The sequence below is a fragment of the Ursus americanus genome, chromosome 14 (genome assembly GCF_024610735.1).
Source record: "Ursus americanus isolate L20-20 chromosome 14, mUrsAme1.1.p, whole genome shotgun sequence".
Classification (NCBI taxonomy): Eukaryota; Metazoa; Chordata; class Mammalia; order Carnivora; family Ursidae; genus Ursus; species Ursus americanus.
Genome location: NC_142140.1, coordinates 44,011,509 through 44,033,995, shown reverse-complemented (window position 1 = coordinate 44,033,995; position 22,487 = coordinate 44,011,509). Strand labels below are relative to the sequence as shown.

Below are 22,487 nucleotides of genomic sequence, written 5' to 3'. Positions count from 1 at the left end.
CTTCAGCCTCTGAGGCCCGGTGAGTCTGGCCCCTGCAACCCCCCACCTCCTCCCTGTCTATCTCCCCATCTGGCTCACCCTACTTTAGCCATGAGACATCCTGGGCTGCCAAAACACAAGCCTCCAACCTCAGGGCCTTTGCATGTGCTTTCCTCCTTTCTTCATTTGACAAGTCTCTATCAAGCCCTCAGATAGGAAGCTTTTCCAAACCACGGCCCCCCCATTCAGGGTCTCCCAATCCCCGATTACATCCATTACGCCTGTCCATTTCCCTCATGGAGACTGTATCATGGGTGTAATTTCCATGTTTTCTTGTGTGATTATTGGGTTGGTTTTCTCACCCAGGGGCTTGGGAGCCTCTTGAGGGATCTGTCCTCTATCCTATGGCAGGACTTGGTATATAGCAGATGCTCAGTTATTGCTTGTGGCATGGAGAAAGGGGAGGTAGGTAGGAGAGCTCTGCTGGTGGTGCTGGTGGTGGTGGTGGTGGTGGTGGTGGTGGTGGGTGGGAGGTAATTGAAGAAGACCAAGGGTTTGGCCCTCTCTGAGGGGATCGCAACAAAAGGCATTGTCAGAAGAGTCTTCTCTCTGGGGCCTTGAATGCCAAAGACAGGAAGAATTTGCATTTTTCTCTCCAGGGTACTGAGAACCACACAGCATATGGGGCTGGGAGGAGTGTGGACAGTGCATGGGCAGGTGGGAAGGGCTGGGGTGATCAGACCAAGGAAAGGTTGGGGGTAGGGGTCTGTATGCTCACTGGGGCTTCGCCATTTACACGGTCGCTCGCACAAGCAGAGGGGGGTGAATCCTGAGTCATAGACAGGGTGGGGATCTGAGCCCTCGGGGAGGGATTCACCCAGAAGTGTGGTTTTGCTGTAAAAGCAGTGAGGGGCCATGGAGGGTGTGTGAGTCGGGGAGGCACGGGATCTGGTGGGCAGTGGGCTGGCGCCGGAGATCAGTGGCTCAGTCAGCCTTTCATGGGAGGCCTTTGCCGTGGCCACAGGCACTCTGGATTGTCAGCTGCAGCCCTGTTCTGCAGAGGAGGAAACCGAAGCCAGATGGGTGTGGGAGAAGTGGCTGCTGGGGGTGCCAGAGCAGTGGGTGTAATGGGGGGCATGGAGGCAGTGCGGGGTGGGGCCACAGCTGGGATTGAGCAGGGTAGTTCCTTTCCTAACTGCGCAGCAGTGTCCCTGGCACACGTGGCGGGGAGGGTTCGTGGGCAAAGCATGTTAGCGTAGGGTGACACAAGACCACGACTCTGTCCCTACTTGATCCCCAGACCTGTGGGATCTTGCATTGCCCGCATGCAGGAGGTGCTGTCCTTGGCCCTTGGCTCAGATGGGATACCTAAGGGTCAGAAGTGACTGCTTCCATCCTCCCTTCCACATCTGGCCCCTTGGCAGGGCCAATCCATTGGCTTCAAAACAAGACCAGAATCTACCCGCTTTTCTCCACAGCCTCAACCTGGTCCAGGCTTCAGCGTCTCCCCCCTCCCAGACCCTGTCACAGCCTCTCACAAGCCTCCTGCCATCTGCATTCCTGTCCTTGAGAGCTCCTGTTCCCCATGGCAGACATGGGGGTGGCGGTGACAAATAATTCAGATCACGCTCCTCCTCTGCTCACACATCCTGCGTGGCTCCCCATTGCTTCTACTGTACAACTGCACTCCTCTTGCAATGCACAAGTCTTACATGGTAATCTCTGCTGGCATCTTCCCTTCAGTCCTGTCTCAGGGCCTTTGCCCAAGCTGTGCCCTCTACCTGGAACACTTGTTTCTTTTTTTCTTTTTTTAAGATTTTATTTATTTATTTATTTGACAGAGAGAAGGAGGGAGAGAGAGAGAAAGAGAGAGAGAGCCCAAGCAGGGGGAGCGGCAGGCAGAGGGAGAGGGAGAAGCAGGCTCTCCACTCAGTAGAGAGCCCAATGCAGGGCTCGAACCCAGGATCCTGGGATCATGACCTGAGCCGAAGGCAGACGCCCAACTGACTGAGCCACCCAGGTGCCCCTGGAACACTGTTTCCATGGCTGCCTCCTCTTCCTTCTCAATGTCTCAGCTGGCTATAGTGTCACCTCCTCAGAGAGGCCTCCAGGCTAAAGTCATCCTTTGCCATTGTCACTTCTGTTCCTTTCCTTCCTTGACTTCAGTGTTTGAAATTACCTTGATCATTTCATTGTTTCCCATTTACTCGCTGCCTCCCCCACCGGACTTGGGGCCTCTTGAGGGCACGGTCCTCAGGGTTCAGCACAGGGTCAGGCATACAGTAGGTACTCAATAAATGTTGAGTGATTGAATGACCAGATATGGGTGTTTGAGACCCAGGCCTGGGGGACCTGGAGATGGAGAGCATTCTGGGAGACACACCCAGGAGATACCTGAGAGTGACACTGGCCGTGAAGACAGGATGGGGAGTCTCTTGAGAGACCCGAGAAGCAAAATTGGCGGCAAGAGGATTGGGGAGAATTAGGATTACATACCAGGCAGGGGTATCTCTCTATGCCTTCTCTTCTCAGATGTGGGGTCTGGGCTTCAGCATCAGGCCTGGGTTGGTTCCCAAAGTGTTGTGTGGCCTGTGAAGGGGCCACTGTTAGGGTGACACTGTCCCTGCCTTCTGGGACTGTCATGAGAGGAAGAAGCATTAATTCACTGCCTGTTGTGTGAGGCAGTCCTATTCCCATGGTGAGCATGTACTGTACTCCCAGCACTTTCCATGCCTCCGATTCGATTCCATTTTCATGATGGGACATTTGTAGATGGAGAAGCAGAGGCCTGGAAGTTAGCCTGATGCTAACATTTATCAAACATGTATCAGGCACTGTGGGCGCCACCTTGCATCTAATTCATGTAATCATCCTGTCAGCCCGGTTCCCCTCCCATTTTACAGTTGAGAAGACAGGCCTGAGAAGTTAAATTAGGTGTCCCCTGAGTCCTGACTGTAGCCAGGCTAATGGCCTTTCCATCACATAGGCAGATCATGTCAGATGCCCTGACTCGGTTTGCTCAACATGCCCTTTCCGGCAGTCCAGTGCTGGGAGATGCTGGGACCCCAAGGAGCCCAAGCCTGGGGAAGACAGAGCCAGACACAAGAAAAGGCTTCCTGGGAGAGGGGATGCTGAATTTTGCCAGGCAGGAAGAACATTCCGAGAAGTGGAGCCAGCGTGGGCGCTGTAGCATGAGCCAGGCCAGGCCGTTGGGTAGTTCTCAAGTGCCACACTCAGAAGGGGTTAGCGCGGGGCGGGGAGAGAAAAGGGGACGTGAACAGATTTACATTTCGAGGGAAAGGGGCCAAGTTCCAGGGCCTAACCTACCAGGCGCCAACGCCCCGCCTCCGCTGCTCGCAGCCCTGGCAACGCCCCGCCCCTCCGCCCGCGGCCCTGGCAACGCCCAGCCCACTAGCCAGCACGCGGGTCCGCCAGCCTCGTTTCCGCGTCGCTCGCCCCGCCCCGCAAGGCCCCGCCCCCGCAAGGCCCCGCCCCCGCGCTCGCCTGGGCGGGGTTCCCGGCCGCGCTCTGGGGCGCGCGCTTCCTCCTCGCCCCCTACCCCCAGCCCCGCGGCGCGCACCCTCTGCCCCGCTCCGCGGGGCTCCCGGGGCCAATCCGGCCGCGGAGGTTCGCGCCCCGCCGCCGCCGGCTGCGCCCCCGCGCCTCCCGGGTCTCGGGCGGCGGCGGCGGCACAAAGAGAAGCAGCATGTCCGACCCCAGCTACTGGACGGCGGTGGCTGCGCCAGGCCACCGGAGCCGCCTTGCCAAGGGCGCGCTGCTGCAGCGCTCCAAGAGGTAGGGGGCACCGTGCGGGCAGAGGCGCGGCGGCCGGCCAAGCAAACACGAGTTGCCAGAAGTATATCCCGGCGGCGTGGCGAGGGCCGCTGTGTGTGGCGGTAGGGGGAAGGGGGAGGACGCTTTGGGATCAGGGTATTCGCTAGGGGTCCAGATACTCTCCTTTCGCCCCTCGTTACCCGGAGTTGGGTGTCTGCCTGCCCAGGTCGCAGGCAGCAGGGAGTTGGGACCGAGGCAGAATTCGAACCCGGGTCTCTAGGCCTGGGCAGACCGGGGGGGAAGATGTTCTTGGAAAAACTGAAGCTAGTCTGTCCCTGGGGCCCCGTCAGCGGAAATATTGTTTCAGAAGCAGATATTTACTGCACGAGGCTGGCGTGCAGGTGGCCTGGCAGGATCGGGTAAGTCGGGTAACATACTGGGCTTAACCACAGCAAAGCCTGGCCTGGCTTGGAGTCTCCGTTTCCCTTTTTGAAAAGCAAAGGCCAAGTAAGGGCCGTGGACTTTACAGGACTGGGTTCAAATAACAAGCCCAGCCACTGCCTGGCTGTGTGACCTCAGGCAGTTCCTTAACCTCTCTGTTCTTGAGCTTTTCACTGGTGCTGGGTTGGGGCATTCCTAGAGGGGAGCACAGGCAAAGGCTGGGCAGGGACAGCAGCTGCTAAAGGACCCCGAATACTAGGTTCAGGGCTTAGGCTCTTCTCCCGGATCCTGTGGAGCGACAGAGAGCTTAGGAGTATCTTAGGGATCAGGTGCGGGCAGCTGGGCTCCAGCCAGTGTTTTCTGCCATATTCTCATTCTGTGTTGTCCCACATGGGTGTTTATTGAATGGCCAGGCAGCTTCACAGGGTCCTGGGCCTTCTCCAGGGAGGGCTGAGCAAACTGTGGACACTTGACAGATGCTTGGCAAGTGAACAAATGATGCCCAGGTTTCCCTTTGAGACCTCAAATATGGCTGTGTTTTCAAGAAGGCCCTGCCTGAGCGCGAGAGGAAGGTGGGCCAAGTGTTTTTCCCAAAGGCTGCTGCTGGTGACAAATGCTGCAGCGTGGGGCTGAGGACCCAGATGAGGGCTGGGAGAGGATGTGGGACTGGCGGCTATATGGGTGGGGGGTGGGTGTTGGCAGGAAGTTTTGCAGGAACCTGTGGGTTTCACTTTTGCTTCTGCACATCAGACTAGAGGACAGTTCCCTGCGGCTGTTGACATCTGTGGCCTCAGTTTCCTAGGCTGGGAAATGGGTGCAGGTGGTCTCTCCCACCAGAGTTGTTGGGATAGGCAAACGGTGACTGAATTCACCGGGGAGGCATTGCCTGCCCTACCACTGTGCGTACTGGGCCCTGCAGGAGTTGTGGGGAGAAAGACGACACTATACCTGCCCACCGTAGTCTACCCAGTGCTGGGCCCAAAGCTGAACACTGTATGTCGTTCGTCAAATCTTCCTGGCGCCTTGCAAAGGTATACAGATGGGGAAACAGACTCAGAAGGGCAACTGCACATGGAGCCGTGGACAGGCTGGATCCCTCCTCCTTGCCTGTCTTGTTGCCTCGGTGGCTTGCTGACCATGCTGTCCCATGCCTTAGCCTGCGCTGTGCCTTCTGCCTGGGACACCATTCCTGGCCCCGTGAGGCCCTGAGGTTTTCTCTCTCCCTCCCTGAACCACTGAGCTGCGTTGGCGGCTCAGGGTATGTGGGCTGATGCACTTGTCGAGAGCAAGCAGAGCCGTTGCTGGGCGACTGCACTGGGGAGGGAGGGGAGACCGTGTTGCTCTCAATTTCCCTCTGCCAGGGCGGGGGCTGGGGGCAGGGTTCAGGTGGGAGAGGCTGGGCAAGGGTGGGAGTGGCCTGGGCCAGGGGGTCTGGAGGAAGGGAACTGGGATGGAGGGAGGGAAATGTGTGGGCAAAAGTTAAGGACGGGATCTAACTGCAAGATGCTGACTTGAGGGTTTTTAAGGGTCAGATTGGCATTTTGGGGGGGACCCGGGGGAGGAGGGCTGCCAAGACATTTGGGGCCGTGGACCTGGGAAGGGGTGCCTGGGATGGAGTGGGGACCTGCCTCAATTCCCCAGTGGGCCCCAGGGTCCTCTCCACCCTCTGCCTTATTTGCCACTGCTTCTGGCAGTGGGCATGGCACAGGCAAAAGTGTGGGGGTGGGATAGTGAACACAGAAGCGAGCGAAGGCCAGCCAGGGGCTCCTGGCCATGGGCGGGGTCTACCGATAATAACCACAGCAGTCTTAATACTAGGTAATATTTGTCAAAAATGGCTACCCCAGGCCTCCAAGACTGAGCTAGGGGCCATGCGGCCGCCCAGCTGGGACCAGAGTGGCAGTGGTCACACCTAGCTTCCCGTCCCACCCCAGAGCTGGCCATGTGTGTGCTCTGGCCTGGGCATGCTGTCCTCTGAGCCCAGAGGTCTGGGCCAGCTCCTGATCCTGTCCCCACCTCTCCCGACAGCTGTCGCAGCGGGAACCGCAAAAGTCTGGTGGTAGGAACGCCCTCGCCAACCCTTTCCCGGCCCCTGTCTCCGCTCTCCGTCCCCACAGGTGAGTGTGGGAATAAGCATGCAGGGGCGGCGTCCTGCCCTCGCCCGCTCTGACTCAGTGTCCCCCTCGCCCTCAGCAGGCAACAGCCCTCTGGAGAGTCCTCGGAACTTCTCAGCTGCATCTGCTGTGAACTTCCCCTTTGCCCGAAGGTGAGTGGTCACTGGCTTTGAGGGATGGTGTCGGCACAGCTGGTGAGGGGATGGGCAGGGGCATGTGCTTGGTGGCTGGGCCTGCCTCCTCATTCACTTTTTCCCCTCCCCCATCCCCTGCCCTGTGGTGGTCTCTCCCTCTGGCTTCTGCCCCTGGCAAACACGCACGGCCTTCTGCAGCCACATCCCACGTGTGGACAGGTAATTTCAGGGAGCCCTTGGGGAGGAGGAGGGCACACCTTCCAGTCTAAAAACTATTAACTCACTAAAAGTCACGAATTCACTTAGTAAGAGCTAATGAAGGACTTCTTGTGTACCAGGCACTTAAATGTCACTCATTCACTCTGTAACATTCAGTACTTGCCACGTGCCATACCCTATGCTGGGGGCTGAGGAAGGCGAGGCTGGACTCTAGCCCTTGGGGAGTCCTCAGTCTGGTGGGGGCGACCAGCATGTATCCCAGCAACTGCAACTCAGAGAAGTCGGAGCTTTGATGGAGTATACGCTGGCAGCTGGGTCAGGGAGGACTTCCTGGAGGAGGCGTCTGAAGGATGAGGAGAAAACACACAGCAGACTGTTCACCTTGAATCTCTGTTCTCAGCCTTTTTAGGAGATTCTTCCTCCAACAGGGCCAGAATCTGCCAGCCGTGGTATCTTAGTCCCCCCAAACCGTGAGGGCCATGCCTTCCTTCCAACTATTCTGGTTCTCTTCTCTAGGGCTGACGGCAGAAGATGGTCCCTTGCGTCCCTCCCATCTTCTGGCTATGGAACCAACACGCCCAGCTCCACCGTCTCGGTACCCACAGTCCCACCTTGGCCAGCAGACAGGCGGGTGCGAGGTGGGGCGGGACACGTCTTTGGTTTTTATCAAGGTGTTGGATAGTTGTCCAGTCAGCCGACATCCTGGCTGCCCCCTTTGTGCCCCATTCTGGGCAATGTATGGGTCCCTGAAAAGACCCAGCCTCAGTCCCAAGGAGTCCCCCAGTCTGGAGGACACAGACATCCTCATCCCATGGGGTTAGTGCCTGGCCAGAGGGAGTCTTGGGGTTGCCTGGGGAGCAGGCAGGGAGGCTTGCTGGAGGAGGGGGCATCAGAGCTGGGGTTTTGAGGGATGCATAGGAGCCAGGCAGGAACGTATTACCATCCAGTGACCAGCAGGCAGCCTAGGCCTTGACGGTTAATGCTGGGGTTCTGGCTTTGGCGCTGACTGTGAACTCGTGGCCCTGATACCCCCTCCTGCCAGTCAAGCTCATCCTCCCGGGAGCGCCTCCACCAGCTTCCTTTCCAACCGACGCCGGATGAACTATGCTTCCTGTCCAAGCATTTCCGCAGCTCAGAGAGCGTGGTTGACGAGGAAGGCGGCCACCGCTCACCCCACCTTCGTCCCCGTTCCCGCAGTCTCAGGTGGGTCTTGACCTCTGACCCTAGCCCTTCCTTGGACTGGCTTTGGGGGCCACATTATGGCTCCTCCTCCATCTCCGCCCCTGACCCTGTCCAAGCTTGGCCTCTGATCCTTGACCCTCCCCTGGACTGGGTCTCTGGGCCCATGTTGCAAGCTGACTGTGTGTCATCCACCCCCCCCCCACACAGCCCGGGACGCACAACAGGGACCTTCGACAATGAAATCGTCATGATGAATCATGTGTACCGGGAGAGGTTCCCCAAGGTGGGCAGGGCCGATGGCTGGACCGGCCCTAGCTCCCCTCCATGTTGTTGTTCCTCTTTGGCACTCTGTCTTCTTGGCTCTATCCCCCCATCTATCCCATTTCTGCCTGTTCCTGTCTCTCTGTCTCAAAACATCCCCCCAACCTAGGCATATCGCTCCCCCCCCAATTCACTGACCCCATCGCCAAGTCTCTCTCTCCAACTGTCTCTCTTGCCCCCGTCTATGTGTTGCTCCCCAGCCCCATCCAATGACCAGGTTGCCCCGTCCACCCTGCCCAGGCCACGGCACAGATGGAAGGCCGTCTGCAGGAGTTCCTGGCTGCTTTTGCGCCCGGCGCCCGGCTGGCACTGGCCGACGGCGTCCTGGGCTTCATCCACCACCAGATCATTGAGCTGGCCCGCGACTGCCTGGCCAAGTCTGGAGAGGCGCTCGTCACCTCCCGCTACTTCCTGGAGATGCAGGAGAAGCTGGAGAGGCTGCTGCAAGATGTGCGTGGGGGGCGGGGGTTTAGGGGTCCCCAGGCAGGCCAGGGCCCAGGGCCTGCCGGTGACGCCATCACCCACCTGCCCCCAGGCCCACGAGCGCTCGGACAGTGAGGAGGTGGGCTTCATCGTCCAGCTTGTCCGGAAGCTGCTCATCATCATCTCGAGGCCAGCGAGGCTCCTTGAGTGCCTGGTGAGTGTCCGCACACGGCTGCGTGACAGTCCTGCCGAGGCACAAGGGACAGTGCCCACTGAGAGGCGCGCAGGCCACCCCCAGGCCAGGGCGGGCTTCTTTCCCCAGGAAAGGGTCAGGAGCTGAGACCGGGAGGGGAGAGCCGGAGCCGCCCCTCGGGCTGCTCCGGACAGAGGGAACAGAGGTGCCTGGAGGTGAGGCCAAGCCCCAGCTGACCAGCCTCTCTGCACCCCCAGGAGTTTGACCCTGAGGAGTTTTATCACCTGCTGGAGGCTGCCGAGGGCCAGGCCCGAGAGGGCCAGGGCATCAAGACGGACCTGCCACAGTACATCATTGGGCAGCTGGGCCTGGCTAAGGACCCCCTCGAGGGTGAGCTGACAGGGGAGTGGGGTGGAAAGGGAAAACCCGAGGAGAAGCCAGGGCAGAGCTGTGATTCGAACCCAGGCCCATCGACTTCACAGCTGCAATACTGTCCTTCGTCTCTCTGTGGCCCTGCCCTCAGCCACCTGCGGGGCCCACTGTGGGAAAGTGCCTGGGGTCCCTGCATCACATGGCCACACGTCGGACCCTCTGACCTGCCAGGGCCTAGGAGCCTCAGTGTCTTCCAATGCCAAGTTAAGATGGGCCAGGGAGCCACCATTAGCAGTGGCATTCCCGTCAGCCTGGAAACTCACAATGTACTTTCTCGATGTCATCTGACTGTGGCCCAGGAGGTGGACTCGGGGTCAGACAGGGCGACCCGTGGGCTTGACCAAGCCGGTCAAGAACTCCCCCCAGACAGTTGACACGGGAGAACTGAGACATGGTACTAAGGGAGCACTGAACTTGGACCTGGCCTGGTCCAGGTGTGGTCACGGGCGGCTCTGGGGAAAGGTCAATGGATAAGCTGAGTGCTGGCGGATGGAGAGGTGACCAGGTACAGATCTGGGGAAGAAAGGGGGTGAACCAGGCAGGGGGAAGGGTGAACATGCCTGGCGCGTGAGCAGAACAGCGGGGAGGAGGGGTGTGGCTAGAACTGAGGAAGGAGGGGAGCTGGGGAGAAGGCGATGGGGTTGTCAGGGCTCTGCGCCGTGGCCAGTGTCCACCCAGCATCATTGCTGTGTTAACCCTGGGACCGGGCTGCCATTGTCCCCATTCAAAGCTGGAAAGTCTGAGGCTCTGGGCAGATGAGGTTGAGCCGAGGTTCAGACCTCAGTGGGCCCAAGGCCAGGCCATTTATAGACTTGCTGTGTGGCCATGGCTGTACCCGGCTGTGCAGTGGAGATAATGCAGGTGGCGCTGTGGGTGTCCCCAGTATCAGAGGAGGCAGAAGGTGGCCAGTGGTTGGTGGCTGTGACTGTGGGGCCATCGATGCAGTGCCCCCTGGGGGGAACCCACTGAGTAAAGGGGGCTGCATTCAAACCCAGGCCTCCCTCGCCCCTGAGACTCCACTGTCCCATCCCAGCCCTGCCCCGTGACTGTGAGACACTGTCTTCATTGCCATCATCACGGCTCATGTTCACCAACCACTCAGTCGGGGCCACCTCTCTGCCAAGCCCTAGGGCTAGAAAATTGGCGGGGGGGGGGGGCTCCTTCTGGACCACACCCTAAGCTGAGGAGGATATTAGGAGCCAAAACCCAGAGGGCCCGTGTCACAGCCTGTGTTAACAGGCCCAAGGCTTGGAGCCAGGATGACGGCTGTGCCATTCAGAGGCTGGGCTTCCCACTGGTCCTTCTGGAAGGTTCCTCAGTCATTATTTAGTCTGGCCTCCTGGGTTTGGCCAAGGCCTGGATGTAATAGGGGCTCAATGATGATATCATGGGAACTAGTCAGGGAGGCACCACGTCCCCAGCCCAGGATGACCCTTGGAAGCCGTAGGAAATCTCTGGGGGATCAACAGGCAGGGCATGGAGGCCCCATTTGAGGCTCCTCCCTTGTCTTACAGAGATGGTGCCTCTGAGTCACCTGGAAGAGGAAGGACAGCCTCCAGCACCCGAGTCCCCAGAGGTAAGTCACAGAGCTTTGGTGCTCCCACCTGTCTTGTTCTTTTCAAGGTAGACTAGGCGGCCATGGGAGGGGCTGGGTTTTTGAGGTTTTGCATGTAGTAGGTGCTTCATAATTGCTCATGACTCTAGGGAGAAGATAGAGGCAAATGAGACTACCCTGCCATGGCGGTTGGGCAGGGCCAGACTGGAGGGGGCACAGGAAAGGGGAGTTTTGGAGGATGTATAGGAGTTTTCTGGAAGGACGACATAGCTTGAGCCAAAGCTCAGAAACTCAGAAGTTGGGCTGTAGAAGTTTGGAAAGAGGAAGTAGCATCAGATGCCTGACCCAATGGTTGAGACTTATGGGCACGGAGAGCCTGGCCTGCCCAGAGGTGGGGCAGGACCCTGACCCCTCCTTGCCCCATAGAGCCGTTCCCTTGTCGGCCCATCACGGAGGAAGCCATGTGAGAGTGACTTCGAGACCATCAAACTCATTAGCAACGGAGCCTACGGGTAAGTCTTTGGGTCCCCATAGACCCATTTCTCAGATGCTCATGGGGTTGACTGGGGCCCAGGTGGCCCCTGAGTGTGGGGACAGGGAAACCAAGGCCTGAAGAGGGAAGTAGAGATGCGGTAGAGTCAGGCTAGAGCCTCAGACAGCCTCATCCACAGTCTAGGCCGTTACCTGCCCCAGGTGTAGGAGTTGTAGGTATTTCAGGACCATGCAAGGAACAAGATGGCCGCACGGTGGCTGGAGTGTGCAGTGACCATTATTTTAGTGCCACGCTGACAGATTTGCGTGGAGGTGTGGGGGGAGGGGGCGTCCTGGGCAGCATGAGACTGTCCAGCGGAGGGACTGGAGAGGGGCTTATGTGTCTAAGTGACGTCCCTCAGCAGCGTGGCCAGGAGTCTGGGTCAGACGGCTCCGAAAGGCAGTGGTCCTTGGGGTCTTTACAGCCCCCGGGCTTCATCTTACGGAGGGTTAGTCAGTTCGAGGTGGTTTTACTAGATACGCGAACCTGGCAAGCTCTGAATGGTTAAAAATCTGCTCATTTTGGCACTCCGTAAAGCTATTTGAGTCTAGCTCAGGGGGCTTTTGAGCGAAAGGGTCTCAGTCTGCCGTGAAGAAGTCACCTAGGGGCCACCTTTGGCTTCTCCATGTGACACCAGGGAGGGGCAGCTTAGACCCCTAGGGGGCTGCTTTCGGAGAGGGCCCAGGTAAGGAGAAAGGGTGTCCCGGGTGTGGGGCATGGCACGGGCAGAGGCCTGGCCGGTTGGGTTCTGGGCCCAGGCCAGGCCCTACTGCCTGCGGGGGGTGCCTCAGTGTCCGGCCTCAGCGACCGCGGCTTCCCCAGGGCTGTCTACCTGGTCCGCCACCGAGACACCCGGCAGCGCTTTGCCATCAAGAAGATCAACAAGCAGAACCTGATTCTGCGCAACCAGATCCAACAGGTCTTCGTGGAGCGTGACATCCTCACCTTCGCTGAGAACCCGTTTGTGGTCAGCATGTTCTGCTCCTTCGAGACCCGGCGCCACTTGTGTATGGTCATGGAGTATGTGGAAGGTGCGGCCACAAGGGCTTGTATGCCTCTGGTGACGGGGAGCTCACCCTCTACCCAAAAGAAAGTCCCGCCTTTGACCAAGCTGGGGTCTACTCTGTCCTCCAAGGGGTCCCAGCCTGCCTCAGGGGACCCTCAGTCTCTGGCTGGGGGCCCATCTTGGGGGGTTGGGGCTGAGGGAGCTCAAAGAGGAGTGCGAGGGGAGGACCCTGGGAGGATAGGGTACGGATGGACATCTTCAGCAGAGGAGACTGAGCAGAGGCCTGTAGGCCAGAAGTAAGAGCAGGGGAGGGAGGGAGGGAGGTGTGGGGCGGAAGGACCAGAATGGTTGGGGGCCAGGGAAAGGAGTTGTGGGATCAAGTTTGCAGTTTAAGAATGAGCAGGCCCTTCAGCTGAGCGCAGGGGCGTGCATTGATCAAGGTGCTTCTAGGCAGGGAGAGGGAACGAGCACTTAGGAGGCACCAGCTGGGTACAGGGTAAGGCCCTTACAGAGCTGCTGTCGTGCCAGGGGAGAATCAGGAGTCAAGGTCGGCTCTCCCTCCTGCCCCTTCCAGTTCCCCACCTTGGTTTGGTACAGACCGGGGACGTTTTGCAGGAGGTGGGAGTGGTCCTGTAGGCCCTGGGTGAGGCTATAGAGCCCAGGGGCTCTGTTTGCACCCCCCACAGGCGGCGACTGTGCCACGCTCCTGAAGAACATGGGCCCCCTGCCCGTGGACATGGCCCGCATGTACTTCGCCGAGACGGTGCTGGCGCTCGAATACTTGCACAACTATGGGATCGTGCACCGCGACCTCAAGCCTGACAAGTGAGCCGCCTGGGGCCTCGGGGGCGGGGGCAGGGCCTCTGATTGGGCTCTGGGGCTGCTCAGAGCCCCACCTGTCCGGATTCTGCTGGCCCCTGGGGCCCCTGATGACAGGAAGACGCGGAACAGTGGCAATGTTGGGCACCTGGTGTGTAGAGAGGAGAGCAGGTACTTAACAGGCACCTGCTGTATGCAAGGGGAGGACAGTACATTTCTGGAGGGGCTGCCAGTCAGAGAGAGGGTGTGCACTTTAGGGTGCACAAAATATCCTCAGAGCTGCTGCTCCAGGGGGAGAAGACGTGCACTTAGGAGGCAGCATCTGTATACCGGGAACAGGGATATGCCCTTTGCAAGACCTTACACGTGAAGAAAGGGACTATGCCTCTCGAGCACCTGTTGAGTGTTCGTGCAGGGAAGAAAGGAAGAGAACGTGTTTACTGAGAGCCTCGGGAGGTTTATTTTACTCTCGCACCTAAGAAGCACCTACTGCTTGCCAGGTCCTCTATGGCTGCCTAAGACACGTGTGTGAATAATCCTTCATGCTTTGTAACCCCTACGTAATTTGCAAGGCCCTCTGCCCTGCATTAATTGAGTACCTGCTGTTTCAAGAGCCAGGGGCTGCTCTTTTATCAAGGCCCTGGGGAGTCCAGGCAAGCACCTCGAGTTCCTCGTGTTCTGGCCGCGTGGAGGTGTGAATAGAAACGTCAAGAGCCTGCGTGTTTTCGGGCATCTTGCAGCCTGTGAGTGGCTTAGAAAACAGAGCAGATGTGTATTTTCAGGAACCCAGATGGCAGTATGACTAACTCCTCGCACACTGATGACCCTTTTGGATTTATAAAGCACATTTTTTCATCTGGTGCGTATTCATGGGGCACCGGCTTTGTGTAAGGTGATTAGAGGAACAGTTATTAGGCAATGGCTGTGTGCCAGGCCCAGAACCCTTCGGTTCCCTTTTTACAAAGATTTTGTTTTGAGAGCAGCATGGAGCACCTTACTGTCCCTTTCTCAGAGGAAGACACTTGCTACGTGGAGATGTGAACAGAAGCGTCAAGAGCCCTGCCTGTTTCCAGGGCATCTCGTAGTTTGCCAGCAGCTCAGAAGATAAAGTGTGTATTTGGCACCTGCTGTATACCTGGGCCTCTGTGCTCGACACTCTAAGGATGCCCTGTGCCCAGTAGAACTCTGCCCAGTTGAGTGGGATGGGGTCTCCTGAGTGTCTCAGGTCAAACCCCAAAGCAGGACCTGCCCCTCCCAGGCTCGGGACCCTCATGTGCCAAAAAAGGCGCAGGCAAGTGGCCAGCCCCAGAGGCCTCAGGGAGGTAGGCACACTTAATAGGTGCTTGAGAAAAATATATATATTTTCTCACTTTGGAAAATTTCAAATACATCCCAAAGTCAAGAGAAGGTGCATTCATTGGCTGGGGCCATCAGACCAAAGTAGCAGAGGCTAGGAAGCTGAAGCCACAGAAGTGTATTCTCACAGTCCTGGAGGCCGGAAGTCCAAGATCAAGGGCTCAGCGGGGCTCCCTCTGAAGGTGCCAGGGAAGGATCTCTTCCAGGCCTCACCCCCAGCTTCTGGAGGTTTCGTGGCTGGTGGCAGCATCACTCCGGTCTTCATGTGGTGTCCTTTCTCTGCGTGTCTGTGCCCACATGTCCCCTTTTCATAAGGACACCAGTCCTAGCGGATGAGGGGCCACTGTCCTCTAGGACGTCCTCATTTAACTAGTCACACGACCATCCTCTCTCCAAATTAGGTCGTATTTGTAGTTCCTGGGGGTTAGGACTTCCACATGGGAATTTGGGGGTACACCATTCAGCCCGGAACAGAAGGGTCCGGTGCCCCCCACCGTCCACTCCCCACATCCATCCTGATCCCACAGCTTCCAACACTCAGCCAGTCCCGCTTCCTCCCCACTTCCGGCTCCCCCCCTTCCCCCAGGCTGGGTAATTTTGAAGCATATCCTGGACATCATAGCATTTCATTTCTAAGAAGGAAAACATTTTTCTTAAATAGCTCATATAGTCGGTGTTCAAGAGGTGAATGTTTTTTAGACAGGCATGTGCCCGTAGGAACTCCAGAAGTATTGGTTGTCTTAACAGTGGATGGCCCCAGGCCGGCCGTAAGCCCTTGGTTTGGTTTGGTTTTTTAAAGATTTTATTTATTTGACAGAGAGAGAACACAAGCAAGGGGAGCAGCAGGCAGAGGGAGAGGCAGAAGCAGGCTCCCCGCTGAGCAGGGAGCTCGATGCGGGTCTCAGTCCCAGTACCCCGACATCATGACCTGAGCCAATGGCAGATGCTTAACCGACTGAGCCACCCAAGCGCCCCAAGCCCCTGGTTTTAACTGTATCTGGCGGCTACACCGACATGGTTTTCCTCAACTGGCGTACACCCTAGTTGCTCGAGAAACATCCCTTATTTTTAAAAATAGCGGCTGCATAGTAGGTGCCAGTGTTGTTTCTTTATAGAGTCGAGGTACACATATGTGCCAGATAAAAGGTTTATCAGACAGCTTCGATATACACGGTGAGTTCTAGAAATGAAGCAGCAGGTGTACCAGGAGATACATGAAAACGTAACTTTATAAAGATAGCGTGTGGATTCCATCATCTAGCAAAACGTGCATGTACTTCAGCTGTTGGGAAAACTTGAACAGCAGGGTACATAGTAGGTGTACAAGTTTTTAAAAGCGGGTCTCATGAGGTTCACAGGAAGATTTCTGTATACAGCAGATGCTCAGGGTACGTTCATTGTTCAACAGGGAATGTAAACGATAAGTGCTCGCAAAGTGTTCAGTTTGTTGAAAAGAATGGACACGTGTACAAAACTATATTACAGATCCACCCAGTAGGTGTTCAGATGTTTTAACACATAGTGGGGAGACGGAGTGATTCTCAGGAAATTTATATTTGAACAGCGGCGTATACAGTAGGTGCTCAGCAGCAACAGCAGATGCATCCAGTAGGTGCACCAAGATGTTTGCCAAATTTGAAATACTGCCCAAGACCTACTGCTTCTTGTGATAATGAGCCCATGTTCAGGAAGCGCTTTCAGATCCCCTCCGGGGAGTGAAGCTGCCCTGGCTGGACCTCAGCCCAGCTGGGGTGGCCCCAAGTTCTGGGGTGGCATGAGCGACCAGGGACCTTGGGCCCCCCAGCCCTGAGTGCACCGCCCACCCACCCACAGCCTGCTTATCACCTCATTGGGCCACATCAAGCTGACCGACTTCGGCCTGTCCAAGATTGGGCTCATGAGCATGGCCACCAACCTCTACGAGGGCCACATCGAGAAGGACACCCGGGAGTTCGTGGACAAGCAGGTACGCGGGTGGGCAGGTGGCCCTGGGTGCGGGACCGCCTCCCTCTGTCTGGATCCTGACCCTTAGGACATGGGGAGACTTCGCAGCACAAAGGACAAGATAAACTGCCCCCCCCCCAGCCCAGCCCCGTAATTCTCTCCGCCCTTGTGCCCAGCCTGGCCTTGGCCTCTCCATCTCTCGTGGCCTCTCTGGAGTTGGAGGCCATCCTCCTTTTCCCCATTCTGCCTGACCCAGGTGTGCGGGACGCCTGAGTACATCGCGCCCGAGGTGATCTTCCGCCAGGGCTACGGGAAGCCAGTGGACTGGTGGGCCATGGGTGTTGTCCTCTATGAATTCCTGGTGGGCTGTGTGCCTTTCTTCGGAGATACCCCCGAGGAACTCTTTGGCCAGGTGGTCAGTGGTGCGTTTCCCCCACCATGGCCGCGGTTCGAGTCTTGGCCCCACTGGCGCTCTGGGCGACAGCCCCCCTACAGGGTGCCTAGCCCCAACCGGACACTGGGGACATGGCCACGAGCAAGATAGGGAGGGAGATCAATAAGCAAATTACGAAACATCAGATACAAAAAATGCCAAGGAAAAGAAGCAGGAAGAGGGGAGGGGATGGGGTCCCAGATGTGGGGGAGGGCTGCCTTAAATAGGGGGTCATGGAAGCCTCACTGAGGTGACAGTGTGAGCAAAGCCTGAAGGAGTGAGAGGGAGCCACAGAAGTAGAAGAGGGGTACAGCCCTGGTAGAGGGGTGCAGCCGGAGCAAAGGCTGTGGGTGGGACTGAGCCTGGTGTGTTGGAAGGAACAGAGGAGGCCGATGGCTTGGTGTGCAGTGAGTGAGGGGAAGTGGTCAGAGGTGCAATGAAGGGCTATCCTCACCCTTTCTCTCCCTCTCCTATTTTATTTTATTTTTTTAATTTAATTTAATTTAATTTTTTCCCCTCTCCTCATTTTAGATGAGATCATGTGGCCAGAAGGAGATGAGGCCCTCCCAGCTGATGCCCAGGACCTCATCACCAGGCTGCTCCGACAGAGCCCACTGGACCGTCTGGGCACGGGTATGTGACTATGGGGGGGTGCGGCCAGGTGGGTGGGATGGGGGCTGGGGAAAGCAATAACTCTACTTGAGAGGCTGCATAGAGGAGGGGGACTTGAGGCTGGGGTTTGAAGGATGCATAGGAGTTCACCAGGAACTCGCAGGTAGCTGGGTCTGATGCAGACGGGGCACCGAGGCTGAGTATGGGAGCCTGCAAGGTCACCACGGGCTGTGTCCTAAGGTCCTCAGAGGCCCAGCCCAGTAGATCCCACTGTCCAGATTTCCCTAGACACCTAATTAATGGTTAAGGGACTGTTTGAGACTGCAGCCGCCCATGACGCAGCCACTACAGGTCATGTTCATGATGAAGCTCAGCCGCTGGGAGAGGACGTAGGGGCTAAGGCTGGGGAACAGGATACCTTCACGCAGTCAGCTCTACTGCATGGAGTAGAAATGCATGGAAAGGGGCGCCTGGGTGGCTCAGTTGTTGGGCGTCTGCCTTCGGCTCAGGGCGTGATCCCAGCGGTCTGGGATCGAGCCCCACATCAGGCTCCTCCACTGGGAGCCTGCTTCTTCCTCTCCCACTCCCCCTGCTTGTGTTCCCTCTCTCGCTGGCTGTCTCCCTCTGTCAAATAAATAAATAAAATCTTAAAAAAAAAAAAAAAGAAATGCATGGAAAAGGCCTGGCAAGGAAGCCCTCCTAGGGCTCTGGGCTTTCTCCGGGTGGTGGGATCTCAGAATCCAGCAGAGGAAAGATCAGGGCCTGGCTTCTCGTGCCAGCTCCGTCCCTCTTCAGGCTCTGAAACAGTGGCTGCTCCCCTCGCCATCTTTACGGTTCTGTGTTGGCCAAGTTTGGGCTCATAGTTGGCCCAGGGGGCAGTGGGGACAGGGACCCGCAGGGCTGAGCTGGGCATGTCTACAGGTGGCACCCACGAGGTAAAGCAGCACCCCTTCTTCTGGACACTGGACTGGGCCGGGCTTCTGCGACACAAAGCTGAGTTTGTGCCACAGCTTGAAGCCGAGGACGACACCAGCTACTTTGACAGTAAGTGGGAGTCAAGGGGGCGGGCTCTTCTGTCCCACATTCGTCTGAGACGGGGAGGGGGTGTCTGCCAGGGTCTCCACCCCAGCGCCTCGCCCCGAGCCAGGAGCTTCTGACTTCCTGAGTCTTTTGAGAAATTAGAGCAGGTCTGCTGGCAGCTGCCCCTCCCCCCCCCAGCTGGTTTCCTGTGCATCTGGGTTCAGGAGGCCACGGCATCCTCCCGGGTTGTTAGAGGGGAAACCAAGGCGCCGAGTATGGCAGACCCTTGCCGGACATGTCTAGCAGGTTCAGCCTCCTGAGTGTCCAGCCCTGACCAGGCAGGGAGCCCTGTCTGTCACACAGCTTTGCTGTGCTTTGTGGAGGGAGCCCCTGTGACACTGGGTGGGCTCAGACAAGTCTTCCTCTGCCCACGTGGGGCTCCCGCCAGACAAATGAAATGCCCTCGGTTTCCAGCACCTCCTCCAGAATTTGCCGTGTGCTCTTGGGCATGTCAGAGATCCTCTCTGAGTATCTGTTTCCTCTTCTGTAAAATGGGGAGCATCCTTCTAAGATGCCCAGTATTACCTAATTCCGGGTGACCCGTCTCAAGGGTGAGGATACTGAGGGTCAGACGCAAGAATTCCCACCCACGATCCCGCGGATCATAGGGGTGCGTCTGCGTCGTTTAACTCTGCCACTTAAGCCTCCTGTGGTCCCTAAATACACCAGACGTGGTCCCATCTCAATGTCCCTGCCTGGGACACCCCCCCCCATCACCCCACGGCCCTTGCGGCCACCTCTGGGCATCAGGGGGGCTGCACGTGCCTTTCCCTCCTGCAGCACGCTCGGAACGTTACCGCCACCTGGGCTCGGAGGACGAGGAAACCAATGACGAGGAGTCATCCACAGAGATCCCTCAGTTCTCGTCGTGTTCCCACCGGTTCAGCAAGGTGGGCCCGGGGCCCGAGACATAGCTGGCACTCAGGAAACATGGCAAGAGGTTCATTCTGGGCGGGGAGGGGAGGGGGCGTTCTTCTACCTTTTTTTTTTTAATTATTATTGTGGCAAGGATACATATAAAATATACCATATTAGCCATTTTAAAGTGTACAGTTCAGCGCCATCTAGCATATTCAGAATGCTGGACACCCATCACCTCTGTCTAGCTCCAGAACATTCCCATCACCCCAGAGGGAGACTCTGTCCCCACAAGCAGTCACTCCCCTGCCCCACTCCCCCAGCCCCTGGCAACCACCAATCTGCTTTCTGTGTCTGGGTTTGCCTGTTCTGGACCTTTCCCCGAAGTGGAATCACAGAACATGTGGCCTTTCGCGTCTGGCCTCTTGTGTTCAGGACGACATCTTCAAGGCTCACCCACGACGTAGCCCGGGTCAGAGCTTCGCTCCTCTTTACGACCGAGTAATATTCCGTCGTGTGGATGGGCCACACTGCATTTACCCCTCCGTCGATGAACGTTTGGGATGTGTCCACATTGGGGTGCCTGTGAACAGCATTGCTTGACTGGGGCTCGCTTTAGAGCCTCCCCAGCTTAAGTGTCTTCCTTTGTTTTGAATTAGAGGGAAAAAACCTTCCCTGCTGCTTGTGGGCCTGAGCCCCACGCACAGCATCCTGAACCGCCACAGGAACCCCGGCTGTGGCGCCGTTGGTTTCCAGGCCCCTCTGAACCTCAGTTTCTCCATCTGTACAGTGGACGACAGACTGCTGTTCTCAGGGGTGTGGCGAGGATGCATTGAAGGAAGTGACTCACAGGGAAGCATTGGGCTTATAGAAAGCACTCAGCTAAGCCAGCTCTTCCCCAGGGGCGTGGCTGCCTGCCTCCTTGTCCTTACTGTTACGTTCTGTTGCTGCCAGGTCTACAGCAGCTCCGAGTTCCTGGCTGCCCAGCCCACTCCAACCTTCGCTGAACGGAGCTTCAGTGAGGACCGGGAGGAAGGGTGGGAGCGCAGCGGCGAGGGCGAGTTTGGCCGCCGCTTCAGCATGGAGATCCGGTAGGTGGGCTGGGGAGCGTGAGCAGATCCAGCCTCCAGGCCTGCCGGGAGGTGGAAGCACAAGGTCTAACACTGGAGAAAGCTTCCCAGGGGCCCAGTCGAAAAGGGTCAAACATGCGGGCTGGCATGTCCGAGCCCTGCCAGAGTGGCCCCTGGCTCTGCATCCCTAACCACACTGGGCATAGCACAGGGGGGCGGTCAGACTGCTAGGCTTTCGCTTGCCCTGTCCCCTCTGCCAGAATGCCCTTTGCTAACGAACTCCTGTTCATTCTTCAAAGATCAGACTCAACAGAAAAATAATCAGTGTCTGCTAAAGGATGTGTATTGGAAGCTGGGTTGTAAAAGACAGACAGAAATTTCTCAGGCAGACAGAGGACCCAGCACACAGAGAGAGCTCACCCCGCCTTTACACATTACCTCTGTTTCAAAGCTGAGAGTTAAAATACGGCCACTAGGGGTGACTGGGTGTCCTGGGGTGAGGGGACCTGGCAAGCACGACCTTGGCTCTTCCCTGCTGCAGACTGAGGTCCTGGACATCCTCTGGTCCCTCCTGCCAGTCATCTTCCCAGCCGGAGCGGGGCCCCAGCCCATCGCTCTTGAATACTATTAGCCTGGACACAATGCCCAAGTTTGCCTTCTCGTCGGAGGATGAGGGAGCCAGCCCAGCCTCTGTGGGCCCCAAGAGGCCCATCTTCATTCTGGGGGAGCCTGATCCACCCCCAGCAGCCACCCCAGTGATGCCCAAGCCCTCAAGCCTTTCTGGTAGGTGAGGTCCTGGATGGGAGGGATAGTACTGTAGAAAGTTTCCCAGAGGAGGGACTATTTGAGGTGGGTTTTGAAGGATGAGGAGGAGCTCTCCAGAGAGCCCATTCACTTATCTAACAAAAGCTTTAAGACAGGAGAGGCCAGGGCTCCAGAGAGGCCTCAAGCCTCAAAGTTACTCCCAGTCTAGGGGGTCATACCCCTAGCTTCATGGCGTCAGGACGGGACTGGAGAAGGGGATGAGGCTGAGGAACTCTGAGAGGGGTGTAGGGGTCTGATGGGTGGAGGAAGGTTTCTTAGAGGAGGGGACTTAAAGAGTGGAGCTTTCCAGGGAGAGCAGGGCAGGAAGGAAGTGTAGGAAGAGGGAACTGCCTGAAGAAAGGCCAGGAGGAGGCTGAACGGTGTACATGCCGACTGGGGAAGAAGGGGCTTTGCCTTCCGAGGGCAGAGGGGCGGAGTGGCGAGACTGGCCAGGCTGACCCCCAGCCCTGCTGACCCCCAGCCGACACAGCCGCCCTCAGCCATGCGCGCCTGCGAAGCAACAGCACTGGCGCCCGGCACTCGACACCGCGGGCCCTGGATGCTGGTCGGGGCCGCCGCCTTGGGGGCTCAAGAGACCCAGCTCCCGAGAAGTCTCGGGTCTCCCCCAGTGGGGGCCGCGTGCCCAAGTCTGCCTCAGTGTCCGCCCTATCCCTCATCATCACAGCCGGTACCGCATGTGGCCCAGCCTCGTCTTTGTTTGTCTGTCCACGTCTATTTTGACCATCGGGTGGGGGCCGTGCCATGGGACAGGGGAAGCGGCTAGAGCCAGGGAGAGCTGGGGGGCTGGCATTCCTGGCGGAGGGCACTGCATGTGCAAAGGCCAGGTGGGGGGACCATGCTTGGGGCATTGGAGCAACAGCAAAGCAGCCAGAGTGATCAGCTTGGTTGGGGGGGCTGCCCTCCCAGCCCTGGTCCCTGCAAGGGAGTGACCCCCTCCCAACCCTGGTCCTGCAGATGATGGCAGCGGCGGCCCGCTTATGAGCCCTCTGTCCCCACGCTCGCTGTCCTCGAACCCATCATCCCGAGATTCTTCTCCGAGCCGAGACCCGTCCCCCGTGTGTGGCAGCCTGCGGCCCCCCATCGTCATCCACAGCTCAGGCAAGAAGTACGGCTTCAGCCTGCGGGCCATCCGCGTCTACATGGGCGACAGCGATGTCTACACCGTGCACCATGTTGTCTGGGTAA

At 57.7% G+C, this 22,487-nt stretch overlaps 1 protein-coding gene across 15 annotated transcripts in view; it reads left to right on the top strand.

The window, feature by feature from the left end:
• MAST3 (microtubule associated serine/threonine kinase 3) overlaps positions 1–22,487 on the top strand; it is a 37,978-nt gene that overhangs the window by 10,659 nt on the left and 4,832 nt on the right. For 3 of the 15 annotated variants that reach the window (XM_045778438.2, XM_045778426.2, XM_045778435.2), the window contains exons 3-24: positions 6,223–6,311; positions 6,388–6,460; positions 6,641–6,661; positions 7,178–7,292; positions 7,704–7,864; positions 8,051–8,126; positions 8,405–8,614; positions 8,700–8,801; positions 9,038–9,170; positions 10,727–10,788; positions 11,194–11,279; positions 12,122–12,330; positions 12,992–13,130; positions 16,314–16,446; positions 16,681–16,846; positions 17,389–17,490; positions 18,391–18,513; positions 19,330–19,439; positions 20,362–20,498; positions 21,019–21,260; positions 21,763–21,969; positions 22,257–22,483. In XM_045778438.2, coding sequence (XP_045634394.1) covers positions 6,223–6,311; positions 6,388–6,460; positions 6,641–6,661; positions 7,178–7,292; positions 7,704–7,864; positions 8,051–8,126; positions 8,405–8,614; positions 8,700–8,801; positions 9,038–9,170; positions 10,727–10,788; positions 11,194–11,279; positions 12,122–12,330; positions 12,992–13,130; positions 16,314–16,446; positions 16,681–16,846; positions 17,389–17,490; positions 18,391–18,513; positions 19,330–19,439; positions 20,362–20,498; positions 21,019–21,260; positions 21,763–21,969; positions 22,257–22,483 — 2,923 coding nt within the window. Of the gene's footprint in view, positions 1–509; positions 3,775–6,222; positions 6,312–6,387; positions 6,461–6,640; positions 6,662–7,177; positions 7,293–7,703; positions 7,865–8,050; positions 8,127–8,404; positions 8,615–8,699; positions 8,802–9,037; positions 9,171–10,726; positions 10,789–11,193; positions 11,280–12,121; positions 12,331–12,991; positions 13,131–16,313; positions 16,447–16,680; positions 16,847–17,388; positions 17,491–18,390; positions 18,514–19,329; positions 19,440–20,361; positions 20,499–21,018; positions 21,261–21,762; positions 21,970–22,256; positions 22,484–22,487 lie in introns of those variants that run through there. The other 12 variants (XM_045778437.2, XM_045778439.2, XM_045778436.2 and 9 more) reach the window with 12 other exon arrangements.